Source organism: Fundulus heteroclitus, chromosome 2, assembly GCF_011125445.2.
Source record: "Fundulus heteroclitus isolate FHET01 chromosome 2, MU-UCD_Fhet_4.1, whole genome shotgun sequence".
NCBI classification, from domain to species: Eukaryota; Metazoa; Chordata; class Actinopteri; order Cyprinodontiformes; family Fundulidae; genus Fundulus; species Fundulus heteroclitus.
The window spans coordinates 19,132,091-19,145,274 of record NC_046362.1 but is presented as its reverse complement, the minus strand read 5'-3'; the positions used below and the strand labels follow the sequence as shown (position 1 = coordinate 19,145,274).

General features: G+C 43.3%; 1 protein-coding gene across 3 annotated transcripts; it reads right to left on the bottom strand.

The window, feature by feature from the left end:
* Positions 1-1,148: 1,148 nt before the first annotated feature.
* On the bottom strand, positions 1,149-11,323 carry nr2f2 (nuclear receptor subfamily 2, group F, member 2). 3 transcript variants are annotated; one of them, XM_036150056.1, is made up of 3 exons: positions 11,106-11,323; positions 5,792-6,319; positions 1,149-3,896 (listed from the first exon to the last, which is right to left on the bottom strand). In XM_036150056.1, exons 1-3 carry the CDS (start codon positions 11,143-11,145, stop codon positions 3,622-3,624), a joined length of 843 nt encoding a protein of 280 aa, XP_036005949.1. In that variant the 5' UTR covers positions 11,146-11,323; the 3' UTR covers positions 1,149-3,621. The 3 variants fall into 3 exon arrangements, with proteins under 3 accessions (XP_036005949.1, XP_012729178.1, XP_012729179.1); XM_012873724.3 differs by lacking the exon at positions 11,106-11,323 and adding an exon at positions 7,335-8,610 and having other exon boundaries at positions 5,792-6,337; XM_012873725.3 differs by lacking the exon at positions 11,106-11,323 and adding an exon at positions 7,335-8,609.
* Between the last annotated feature and the right edge of the window lie 1,861 nt (positions 11,324-13,184).

Below are 13,184 nucleotides of genomic sequence, written 5' to 3'. Positions count from 1 at the left end.
GAACATTTACTTGGGTCTGGACTATTTATATTCAGATCTTGTGCCCTAGTCTGGCTGTGAGTCTAGTAACGCCCCTGCTTAGGGACAATCGGGCTGAAATGGGCAGAGAAAACATAAGCGGGTGTGGATGAATGGCGCTTCCAGCAAAAATAAACGAAAATAAGTCCATCAGCAACGCATCATCATAATCATCGTTTTCCTTATTATCAGCACCAACAAACCCACACGCATGCACTCACCCTGCACACGCCGCCGCCACCACCAGCCGCAGCAGCTTGGCTTCAGTACCAATCCCGATTAAACCTCTAATTCAACTTCAGGCCTGACTCCCCAAACTAAGCCAATATCTCTAATAATTACAGATAGGCCAAAGGGTTAGAGCATTACGGTTACACGAGTGCCTAGAGCGCAACTGCAACTGGAAACCATAGCATTACATATTCATAAAAATGGGGATGTCGAAATAAACCGAAAGCTCCGGATGAAGTGAATAAAACCACAATAACGCAACAACAAGCAGAGAGATCAATGGAGGAATTCATATAATTTCATTTTTTCCCCCCTTTTCATAATACATTATACGGCAGCCAAGTGTCAAAATAAGAGATATTTTGACGCTTGGCTGCCGTATAATTCAGCCTATTAATATTTATGCGTGCGTAAAGAGAGGTGCGAGCGAGGGTATAAAATAAAGCGCGGCATGGGGGACGCTGAGCTGGTATATTTCCTGTATTTTGAGGGATCGGCCGTGCGGCGATGATACGTTGTCTCGTCCGGTTTCAGGAGTTGAACACAGAGAAAGCCTGCGTCAATTTCCCGCCCACAAAACAGAGGCAATGATCGCCCATTTTCGTGTCGCCAAGAAAGGAAAGAAGTGGATGCGCCGAGCTGGCCGCCGTTTGCCTGATTGATTAATTGTTTTGTAATTCATTAATCACTTTCATAGGGCAAAAGGGCAACATCCCGCTACAGCAAATTGACTCCAGCCCCCCCCTGCCCCCCCCCCACCTCACTTCTGAGGGGGACCACACACGCACCGCGCACGCACTCACGCACAGGCAAAAGTTCACACGAGATTCAAACATACATATCAATATATATGTATGTATATATAGGCTGTATAAAGAAAACAACATCAAAAACTCTTGTTTTCAAATTCATAAATTATAATTTAATACCAAGAACAAATTTACAGCAGAATGCTTGTTTACAATAAGCTAACACAAACAAACAAGAATTGTGTTCAACTATAAACTTTCACACACACTCACATATATCACTTGCAATTAATAATAATAATAATAATGATAATCATAAAAAAAGTATCTATACGTTATCAATACCCTGCAGTCATATATTTTTATATATTTATATAAAAACGTGGGTCAGTTTAAACTGTTCATAATTACAATCATGTATCATTCTCTGGTCCATATGTGGCCACGAACAGCCAAACATCAGTGTTCAATCCCTTTCAGTTCAACCACAACATGGTGTTTTTTTTTTCTTCTTCTTCTTTTTCTCCCTGTCTGTGTGTGCGTGTGCGTGTGTGCGTGTGTGTGCATGTATGTGAGTGTTAAAGGAAATCTTCAAAACAATGACAAAACGCAGCTTCCACACACGCACGCACATGCACGCTCGCACACACGCCCACACACACACACACACACACACATACCACGGCACCTGTCAAAGAGCAAAGGAGCAATAACAGTAAAGTTTAAAATATTTGCTCCTTTTTTTCTTTTTTCCAGAAAAAAAAAAACAAAAGTAAAAAAAAAAAACAACAAATCTGCTCACCCTGTTTTGCGTCTGTAGCCTAATAATGACCGTCCTTTTCCTTTTTTTCTCCCCTCTTTTCTGTCTCTTTAAATACAAGGGCTAGTGTGTACTGAATGCACAGATTATATCTATACAGTCAAAAAAGAAAGAGCGAGAATAAGAGAGAGAGAGAGAGAGATAGAGAAAACATTTACATTTATATATCAAAGGTAAAATAGGTTAGCGACCTGTGGCCATGCATTCACAGTCTAAATATACATGAAAAAGAAAACATTTTCGCAGTAATATGTATATACATTAAAAACAGAACTTTCAGTGCTACCAGCTAAAACCTGCCACTCAATTCTGAAGACGTTTGTATTACCGAGAAACAAAAGAAAAAAATGGCAACCACAGATTTTTTTTTTTTTCTTAATCACATATACTTTGTATAAAGGAACAAACTCGTTGAAATGAACTGACCTATATTTACAAGAATACTGCCTCTAAATCAGTGTTTTTGCAAGTGAAACACACGACTGGTATCTAATTTTCTTCCGGCCCTCCCCTCCCCACCCCCTGAACAAAATAAAAACTGTTTGTTGCGTAGGCCTACTTTTAACAGGGTTTTGATAAGAAATCACATCATGCTTGTCAGGCACTTAATGCTTGAAGTGAATAAAGGTTGACATTTCAGGGAGGCTTTAATAATACTGCTATTAAACACCGCTCTGGCTCCGCTTCAAAACTTTTACGACCCCTTGACCTCTCCAACTTCTTATTTTACGACCAGCCAGGTTATGCTTTCTGTTGCTCTCCAGTGCTCTTGGTTTGCCTTTATAGCAGCAGGCCTTGAAGACTTGCAGAAAAAAAAAGAATTAATGAAATAGAGCGGTTTTTTTTATGTCCTTTTAGCTGTGTCCAATTTGAAGAAGCTATGCCAGGTATTTGTTGATTGAAATCATGCAAGCGGGTTCAAAATTTCTTTAGCGAGGAGCAAAATAAGAAAAAAAAACAGATCCTGGAACTTTGTAATAGCAAATAATAATGATAATTAAAAAAAAATGGGTCAGAAAGTTCAACACCTCCCTAGTTTTGCCCCAGATGGTGTTGGTCATCCCAAGTGTATAAGTGCGCTTGCAGCATTAAGCCTATTCTCCTATTGCTGTGGTTTTAATTCTCTTTAGAACCTTTTGTTTCTTTGTTTTGTTTTTTTTATTTATTTCTTTACATTATTTCACCATTTTTAAAATAAATCATTGTCTTAAAAAATAACACCACCTGAACTACAGAAATCACATAGGCCGGTTTGTAACCAGAAAGGAGGAACAAAGAAAGTACAAAAACACAGCTATACATGGACACAGGACAAGTCATTTCAGAAAATGATTTTTTTTTTTTCCCTTTCTTAACTTTTTTCTTTTTTTTTTCTTAAACCCAATTTTTTTGTCCCATTTTTTAAATGCACTTAATACTTAAAATTTCCTCATAATGATCAACAAAAAAAATCGCTTCCCCTTTTTTTTCCACATTTTCTTCTTTCTTAAAAAAAAATGAATAGGAGCATGTTGGTCTTGCTGAACACTGTGGGAGCTTGTATTTTTGAAAGTTCAGTTGGATGTCTTAATTTTTCTTTTTTTCTCTCAGAGTGGGAGGGGAGGGGGGGGGGATTCACAGTCATTTATGTCTTTCTTCATGAAAGCCAGCCCCGTGTAACAGCCGTTTTTTTTTTAAATCCTTCCACAAAAGCAGCTATAATCAATGTAGTCCCCCCCTCCCTTGCACACACACACACACCTTCAAAGCCCCCCCACCTTTTTGTTTTGTTCAAGTTCGTCTCCTTCTTGTTTTTTTTTTTTTTTACTGAATTGACATGTAAGGCCAGTTAAAACTGCTCCCCGACAGCAACATATCCCTGATGAGAGTTTCAATTGGGGTTTTACCTACCAATCGGACGAAAAATAACTGTTCTATGACCGAGGAAGAGACTGTGCGGAGGGAAGGCAAGCGGAGTAACAACTTCCCAAACCGTGTTGGCTGGTTGGGATACTGGCTCCGGACATATTCCTCCAGGGCGCACTGGGACTTCTCCTGCAAACTTTCCACATGGGCCACATCTGAGAGGCCACAAGCATCTGAGAGGGAGGGAGGCGGGGAGGCAGGGAGGGAGGGGGGGTGGAGGGGGGGGGAAAGCAAATAAACATTAATAAAGTGTTCCTCTCACCAGGAGCTTTGCTCACCACTGAGGTGATGTAATAAATAGCTTTCAAATAAATATATATATATATATATTTTTTTAATGGCAAAAGGTTTAAGCCAAATAAATATTCACAGCAAAATAATTAAAAAAAATATATTTTTAAACGCTTGCGCTAAACAATAACCCCAACTGACATTGATCCTATTATTACACTATTAAAAAAAAAAAAAAAGACTTCGTCATCATAAAGGCAGATGATTAAAAAGCCATTTCTGCCTCCTCTCTTTCATCGCTTTCTATTTCTCTCACTGCAGCCATTTAAAAGGCGAACTAAATAATTAAGCATATTCATCGTTGAACGCTGTGGCTTTTTTTTTTTTTTTTTTTTCCTCCTGATGGTCCCGTCTTTCTCGGAGCAACGAGAGAGAGGGTGGGGGGGGGAGGGGGATGTAGGAGGGGGGGTTGGGGGTGTAGGGAAAGACACGGGGACCTACTGACCTTTGGTGAGCTGAGATTTAAGCAAAGGCAGTAAAAAAAAAAAAAAAAGAGGGGGCCCGTAGCCTACGGAATCGCCGTCATACTATACTGTCAGAGACGCATAATCTGGATGTGCACTGCTGCTGCTGCTGCTGCTGCTGCTGCTGCTGCATGTGGGCGGCAGCTGATAATGTGCCAAAAAACACTTGTACGCGCATTGGTTAAGTTTGTAAAGTTTATGCATGACAACAAACAAACCACCGAGGAAGCAAAAAGGCGTGTCATTCAAGCTTACAGCTCACGTTCAGTTGGGAATCAGGTATGCGGGGAAGACAAAATTATGGCTTGATAGCCCTATAAACGCCTAATACTAAAATTCAATGAGCTGAAAATAGGATTTTTTTTTCTTTTAAATTCCAGGACGATAGCAAGCTGTACAGAACCCAGAAGCTGGTGGTTTGCAGGTATCGTTTCAAGAGATATGTTTAAGTTATTTTATTTGTTCTTCTTCTTCTTGAATTTTCTCGTTTATAGCTGCAGCTAATGTCAGAAAATAGCTGGAGGAAGTTTGGGTCATGACCCCGATCTTGGAGCAACTCCAGAAGGGCCACGAAAATGCCGCAACAAAGGGCGCACAGTGCGTTCTCCATCTAACGATAATATAATCAATATTAAAAAAAAAATAAAAAATAAAGCCGTCACAGCTCAAAATCCCACACTGCTGCACGACATACATATTTTGTAATTACAGCCTACTCATGAGTCCTGCGTGTTTTCTGTCTCGCTTGTCCCCCAATGACAGGAGAGCGCCTAAAAACCTTCGCTTTTGCTCTTATATTCTGTGTGCAAATGGGGATTTTAAGGCTTGTCTTTCCTTGCCTTCACCCTCCCCCTCCTCTCCTTTTGGAACCTGACATCATTTATATCTGTCATTTCCTACAAACAAGACGTGGGGTTTAAACACATTGATAAATAGCTGGAGAGAGAGAGAGAGAGAGAGAGAAAAAAAATCTTCAGGTTATTTGATATTGCATTATGGATTTTTATGATGCTTGAAGCAACTGTTAGGGGTTTTATTTAAATGAGACTGTTTTGTTGTCACCGCATCCCTGCGTGCCTTATAAATCAGCTTTCTAATCATGTAGCCTATTTATTCCAATTGTTCAGTGCACCCAAATAGCAATTGAACGCAACTTTGAGGCACAACGCTTTATCTAGCACACGCAACAGTCCTAGACCGGTTGCAGACAGTGGCTATATTTGGGTCAGCGTTGATCTGGCCGGTGCCAGCGTGCAGGTTAGTGACATTAGCGCACTCTGTGAACTTTGACTGCGCTCGTCTGTTGTTCTTACCTGTGGTGAAGAGCACAATTGCCTTTAAGCAGCTATATTCGGCAGAGTCAACGTGCAAAGCTTTGAGCTTCTCCACTTGCTCCTGGAAGATCCTAATGTGGTCCATAAAGGCCACCACTCTGTCCGCGGACATGGGGGAGGCGTGGAGGCCAGCCGCCGCCAGGAGAGGAGCCACATGCAGGGGCATGGAGCACTGCGCCGCGTTGAGCACGAATAACTCGCTCCACGTCAACCTCAGCAGAGCCACCTGGTCTGTGATCTGCAGGTCCGGGAAGAAGGGAATATTCCTGGCCCACTCCACGGCGCTGAAGAGCATCCTGGCAGCCAGCTCGCAAATGTTCTCGATGCCCATGATGTTGTTGGGCTGCATGCACTGGCTGCCGTAGCGGGACGTCGGGTAGGGCTCCGCTCTCAGCAGAAGAGAGATATATCCGGATAAGTAGGAATGGCAGTGGAGTGGGTCTCCATTTGTCAAGGCGAACTGACCGTGGTGTGGCTGTGTGGGTGGCACCCGTCCCCTTTGCACGGCTGCAGTAAAAAGAGAAACTACAGATATTGAAGCCTGAATTCTACAACATCAGAGGAACCGTTTTAGACACGCAGACGTTTAAAACCGAGAGTGCAGAGAAAACACATTTTTAAAAAAGCGTGTTTACAATGGATCACAAGCACACACACACACACCGCACGCACACACAAACACACACAAACATACACACACACGCGCTCACTGTTTTTAAATCCACACAATCATAAGGCGGTAATAAAACTGATTACGCTCTGAATCATAAAATGTGCGATTTTGCACACATTTCCCCCCCATCGGCTACAGCAGCATTAGCCGGCTATGAGGGAAACACAAAGACAGACCAGACCTTGCATGTTTTTAACCCTTAACCTACTTAGCAACCCCATCTCCATTTTTACTACACACGCACGCAGGCCTGCTGTTTTTTTTTTTTTTTTTTTTTTTTATCTCCCCTATATGTATAAATATTTCCTTGGGCTGCTTCGCGTCTGTTTTGCACGCACCTTTCACGTTATTGTCCGGCGTTGGACACATAGGGGGAAACGGGATAAAGCGGCACAGACGTAGCGTGAGCACGCTATCCCTTAATTCGCCATAACAGCGCATGGGGGGGGGCTAGATAATGTAACATCTATTCGTGGCGCTATATCAGCGCACGGATTGTACAAAAATAATATGAAATAAACACAGAAAAGCCGGGCCATTTTTTGATATTGTTATATATGTATACACGCAGGTCTGCGTGGAGCTGCAGGCGTAAGGCTAAGAAAGGGAAGCCCTGTCTGTCTCCCAGCACAACGCGGAGAGCGGCTCCATTGCTTGCGCCTGCCGCACACCCTTGGTAGGGAACAGTCGCGGGAAAGGGGGGGTTGGAAGAATAGGAGAATAGGACTATGGAGGACGACATAATAGCCCAGGCGTTCGTGTCGGGCAGTCTGCAAAAAAACGCACAAGCACACACACACACACACACACACACACACACGGATTAGGAAAACCAAAAAATCCCAATACCTTCCCGTCTCATGCCGACCTTAAGGCATTTTTTGAGGCGGCAGTACTGACACTGATTGCGGTGGTGCTGGTCGATCGGACAATTCCTGTTGGCACGGCATGTGTAAGTGAGGTTCCGCCGTACGCTCCGCTTGAAGAAGCTCTTGCAGCCCTCGCAGGTGAACTGGCCGTAGTGCTTGCCGCTAGATTTGTCCCCGCACACCACGCACTCGATGTGCTGCGGCTGCTTCTCCGATTGCTGCTGCGACGTCTGGTTCGTCGGCGTGGATTGCGCGTTGTTCGGGGGTCCCTGCACCGGAGTCTGTGGGGTCGGAGGGGCGATCTGGGAGGCTGTCAGGTTCAGCTGGCCCGGCTGAGGGGTAGGAAGGGATAGTCCTCCTTGGGTCTGCGAGGAAAGGGCGCCTTGGGTGTCAGCCACATCGTCCTGGGAGCCTCTCCACGCTACCATTGCCATATCTATCAGTCAACGGAGAGAAACTTTTTGTCTGCCGTGTTTGCTGCCCGCGGTGGAGAATGTCTCAAGGAAGAAGAAGAAGAAGAAGAAGAAGGAAAAAAAACTGAGGGGGGGAGACTGTAACAGCCCTGGCGTCTGGATCCACTCCGGATCTCCCGAAAAACTGTCGGTTTTTATTGCCTGTTAGAGACGCCCGCGGAGGAACGCTTTCAAAACTGATGCGACGGCGAGCTGCGCGGCTGCCTTGCGCTGAAAGGCCAAGTCCAGGGGCGCTTACAGTCAGCCATCCAGCACACCCATCAATGGGAGAAAAGGTAGGCTGAATATGTCAAAAAGAACCAACCGAGGAAGCATGGGACTCTTCTGGGTACGATGGAGCGGGCTCCCAAGGGCAGCATGCAAAAAAAAAATACACACCGTAGCAGCTCTACTATCAAGTTCCAGCACAAGTCTTGAAGAAACCCAGACGAATGGTAATAATAATAATAAAATCAGAATAAGCAGCGTCTTCTTCCCGTTTCTCCTTGTGTGGTTGCGCCAGACAAGCGCGCAGCTGAAGCTCAGTGTTTTGAGAGCTTGGGATATGAAGACAACTCTTCCCCCTCCAAAAAACAACAAAAAAGCAAAAAGCCGTAAAACAAAAACAAAACAAAAAACCCTAAAAAAAAAAACCAAAGATCACAACCTACAAAAAAACCTCCTCCGTGCGCTGAAATATAATAGGAAAAAGCAGCGGAGAATCAAAGTGATCAAATATGTTAAAAAGGCGGAGGTTAGGAAGTGATTTGCGATTGGTAGGAGCCGGGCTGGCAGAATGCTTTCTCTCTGATCAGCTCACTGAGCTCTCTATATAGTGAACTTTGACACGACTGCTGCAACTTAGCGCACGTTACCATGGAGATCTGCTGCCATATAAGGAAGGAGAGTGTGTTTGACTGGTCAGAGCTCAGGGACCTCCCCCTGAACCCTATTGGCTAGTCGGCACTTGTGCTACTTGGTACCTTGCCAGAGCCAGCATGGAGGTCGAGAGGAGGGCCGCTTGGTCCTAAAAGGAGACGGGTTCTGGGTAGAAAGAGCCATCAAAACCCCCCAGACTATATGAGATATGAGCCTGCACACGTGTAGCTCCAGAGAGCTTCACGGATTTCGCGAAGAAAAAAATAATTTCCCACCTCGTGCATCCGGTTGCAGTATAGTATAACGCGCTGGAAAATCCAAGGATGTCCCTGGTCCGGCACGCGGATCACGCTCTAAATTGTTAATTGTTACAACGTCAGTAAATCACTGTCAGTTTAGCAGACACATCCATGTTGAAATAATGCTGCTGTATAGCTTGCAACAAGGGGAGGAAAAAAAGGGTTTTAGGCTCCTTTAAAATTTGATTTGAACACCACTTGTTTTATTTTATTTTAGTTTTGCTGGAAATAGTTATCTCAATTTGTGCCCCAGTTGTATTTCACAACATGGAGGGAAAAAAATAGACTTTTTTGTTGCCTTATCAAAACTTTTCCACTTAGTCCAGAGCTGATAGAGTACTGGCTATTTTAGATCAGTTTATGGTACAGTTCTCTAAGAACACATTGGAAATCTACAGTAACATGAGGCAAATATTTTTTTTTAAAAAGTGCAGAACTCTTAAGAATGCGGTTGTTTTACTTCGACAGGTCTCTTATTCTACGGTGACACGGCGTAGTCTATTACTTTCATAGTAGAATATCTCGTGAAATTTCACTGTTAAAACAACAAAACACGCTTTACAGTGTGTGCTACCGTGTAACGGGATATAGAGACAGCTTACAACCAGATCCAATAAGTCACCGTCACTATATGGCTCTGTTGCTATTGTTCCAAATAATTCTCCACACGATGTGCTCAAAGACATGCACCGCATTCTGTTATTCGCCTTTATTAAAGTTTGCAATATTTCCTCCCCGGTTTAAAAAAAGGCTGTAAGTGCTTCTAAACCAGGCGCTATTTATCAGAGTCGTAAAAATGTTATAGCAGCGCACTGATATCCTCTGTCTGCGCATCCCCGAGGCAACAAAGATGTGACCCCCCCCCCCCCTTCTAATCCAGCTGGGTCACAAGGGGCCAAATCTGGTCATCAAGCAGCCAACGCTTTGTCTGCATGTGGTCAGAAAGCACAGAACAGAAACTGCATCCAAAACGCATCACCACATGTCAGAGGCCATCACATGTCAGGAACGCGCTCGGGAAGACGATGTCCTAACGCGAGGCGTCGTTGGTGGAGTTTTGTATTATTATTATTTTTTTTTTCCTGACCGAGGACACCGTGCAGGAGGAGTAAATGTCAATTTAAAGTCAAAGTGAAGGCTGCTTGATGGGGGGGTGCATGTCCGAAGGCGTTAGTGATCGCCCGGGATAAACGATCATTTTTCAGCCTTAAAGGGAAAGCAAACTAAACTGCGAGCGCAGCTTTGAACTGCAAGGTGAAACTTCACAGGCGTGGAGATGAACTTCCAAGCCGGGTCAGTGTGTTATAGGCGACAGAGAGAGCAGCGCCGTCCACCAGCATCCACCGGCACCGGTCTCGGGATGTATTACAGTATATGGGTGCCCCCTAGCGTATGATTTGTTTTTTCTCCCCCTCCTCTCTCTTCAAATAAGATTCAATTTAGAGGAGCCATCCGAGACGGAAACAGCTTCAGTCTCGTCTCTCGCATCGACCAACCAAAACTAACGAGCTGCACTTTTAATCTGATGACGGTTTTAATTCCGCTCAACACCACCGTGGACGGCGAGAAATATTTGATAGCCGCAAGAGTTGGATTTACTTTGGGATCTTTTTTTCCCCCCTCTCTCTCTCTCTCTCTCGCCACTTTAACTCATCTGAGCGGTGATATCTAAAACAAAATTGCATTTAATGTTAAAAGCAAATAGCCGATTATATTTTGCTTGCGCTGTTATATGTTTCGCTTACAGATCCGGCGAAAGTGGAAACAAGCCCCCAAAAAAGACACTGCGAGGGATCCAGTTTTACAAAAGAATAAAGGTGAGAGTTTTTAAATCTCTTCATTTCATTACATTTTTTTTCTTCTAATTAGCGTTGCTTTATTTCTCAGCAGTAAATCAAAGTGTTTCCCTTTAAAATAAGATGCAAGATCTGCCTCATAGGAACCATTACGAATCCCATCCCAGCGACTGCGCGCAGCGAACACGGTCGTCTTTCCTCATTCGCTAAAATTTGTTTAAGATCACCACCACAAGTCTCGCAAGTTTGCAAGCAGCCACTCATCAAATTTTATTCAACATCATCAATAGCGAGGCAGGATGCTGTGTTCTCATAACAAACCTACCAAATGCATATGCTGCTGATTCGTCCGTAGCGGGATGCATCTTCTCCCTCTCTCTTTCTCTCTCTCTCTCTCTCTTTCTCTTATTCAGATTAAATTTAGGCTTCCCCGTTTTTCGACACAGTGCTCAGACTGATTCCTCTCCAAAGCGGACGGGGAGTTGTATGCACACAGAAAAAAAAAAAAAAGCTCGCTGTTTATTGGAAAAGAAGTGCAATGTCTGTTGTTGCTGCTGCTGCTGTTGCTGTTGCTGCGGATGGTGAGGATGAGCATGCAAAAAAAAAAAAAAAACTTTTCGAGAGCCGAAACAAACAACTGATTCATGTGCTGCTGAGTGAAGAATTAGAGGAAGCGCAGCCTATAGGTTGACGTGTCGTCCGAGCAGAACAGCATTTGGGGTGCCTTCTGGAAACGACAAGCAAGCCGGGGAAGGGTTGCAGCGAGCGGCAGGCGGAGGATCCTGTGCGCCTTTTTCTCTCCTACAGTAATGTGGCCAAAGCGCGCTCGGTCGCCGCTGCTTTGTGTGGGCTTTTCTGAGGGGAGAGAACAGAGGAGAGGAGAGGAGAGGAGAGGAGAGGAGAGAGGGGAGGGAGGGAGGGGGGTGTGCAGCCAGAACAGACACCTGTCTTTAAGTGGGGCGAGTTAGCAACGTGTAATTGTGCGTTTTCTTCTTTTTTTTTTTTTTTTGGGAAATTAAATGAAAATAGAAATTATGGAGGGAGCATAATCCGCTATTAAATTTAAAACTAAGATTAAAATGCAAATTATATCAATTAATAATATGTTTTATATTTAAGAATACTACAATCTATGTCATATATATGAAAATATGCAAATTATAACATAAAAAAAAAACATACCAACAACTATGCCATGCAATCTGTACGAAATACCCAATTTACCTCTAATTTACCTTTTTTTTTCCCCCCTGCAGAAACATTTTCTCAAAATCTCTTGAGCTGTTTTTTTTCCCCCTTCCTCCCCTTTTCTCTTTTCCTTTTTTATTCCCCCGGCTTCATAGGTTTCCTCTGCGTGTCGCCTTCAAGCAGAGGATAAAAGTATTAAATGCTCAGCAAGCCACCATGCGCACAACAATGGCGCTGCCCAACGGGATCAGTATCGATTAAGTTGAGGCAGAGGATGTCGCCCGCACTAAATATTTACTGATCACACACAAATAGCTGGGTCTTTAACGATTTCTCATGCTCCGGCTGGGGATTGAGGGAAGGAAGAAGAAGAAAAAAAAAAAAAAAAAAACAGGACTAAATCACTTTATTATTGTTGGCGAAACAAAGCCCGCACACACAACGTGGAAGACAGCAGAGGAGATGTGCTGATTGGGATGATTGCAGTTAAATTAATCGATAGAGCGACGGATAATAGTTGAGATTTACGAGCTTGCAAGGAGAGGAAAAAAAGAAGAACCTTCAAACCCTGCATGAGGTGGAAATTACTGAAATCCCATCAGTGACGTTTAAGTGGAAAGCCAATTTTATTCCAAAAAATAAAAAAATAAAAAAAATCTAAATAACAATAGAGGCGTTAAAAACTAAAACAATTAGCGACGGCTCAAGGACCATCGTTTATGTTAAAAGTCGAGATTTGAATAAATAAATTGAGTCAGTTTGAGCTGCGGTTTACCAAGTCCTCCTTCATGCAGATAGGGGGATTCTGACCCGCAGGTCTCCCAAGTTCCCGGCCCGATTAACCCTTCCACAGCCGCGCTGGATCAAAGGTTAACCAGGCTAATCAACTTCAAGAGTCTTATTGAATTAGATGCCCGCGGAATCAGGACAGAAACAAGTATGTTCCGCTTCAAAACAGCCTGAAGAGAGAACATGTGAAGAAAACCATTCAGATCAACCAAAAAAAGAAAAAAAAAAAAAAAAGGGAGGTCACTCCATACCTACATACACCCCACACACACACCCCAATTTGTGAGTTCATCAAAAACACTTCTTCCAAATAGCTTGATGCAGATCATCATTTTATATGTACATATATATATATATATATATATATATATATATATATATATATATATATATATATATATATATATATAGTGTCCTGTAGCACATT

Excerpts from the sequence above, each read along its gene's own strand:
- nr2f2 (XM_012873724.3), bottom strand. The coding sequence starts at position 7,788 with ATGGCAATGGTAGCGTGGAGAGGCTCCCAGGACGATGTGGCTGACACC. Across the intron at positions 6,338-7,334 it reads GGTCGGCATGAGACGGGAAG|TTTCTCTTTTTACTGCAGCC; the intron begins GTATTGGGATTT and ends CAATATCTGTAG. Across the intron at positions 3,897-5,791 it reads AATTGTGCTCTTCACCACAG|ATGCTTGTGGCCTCTCAGAT; the intron begins GTAAGAACAACA and ends CCTCCCTCTCAG.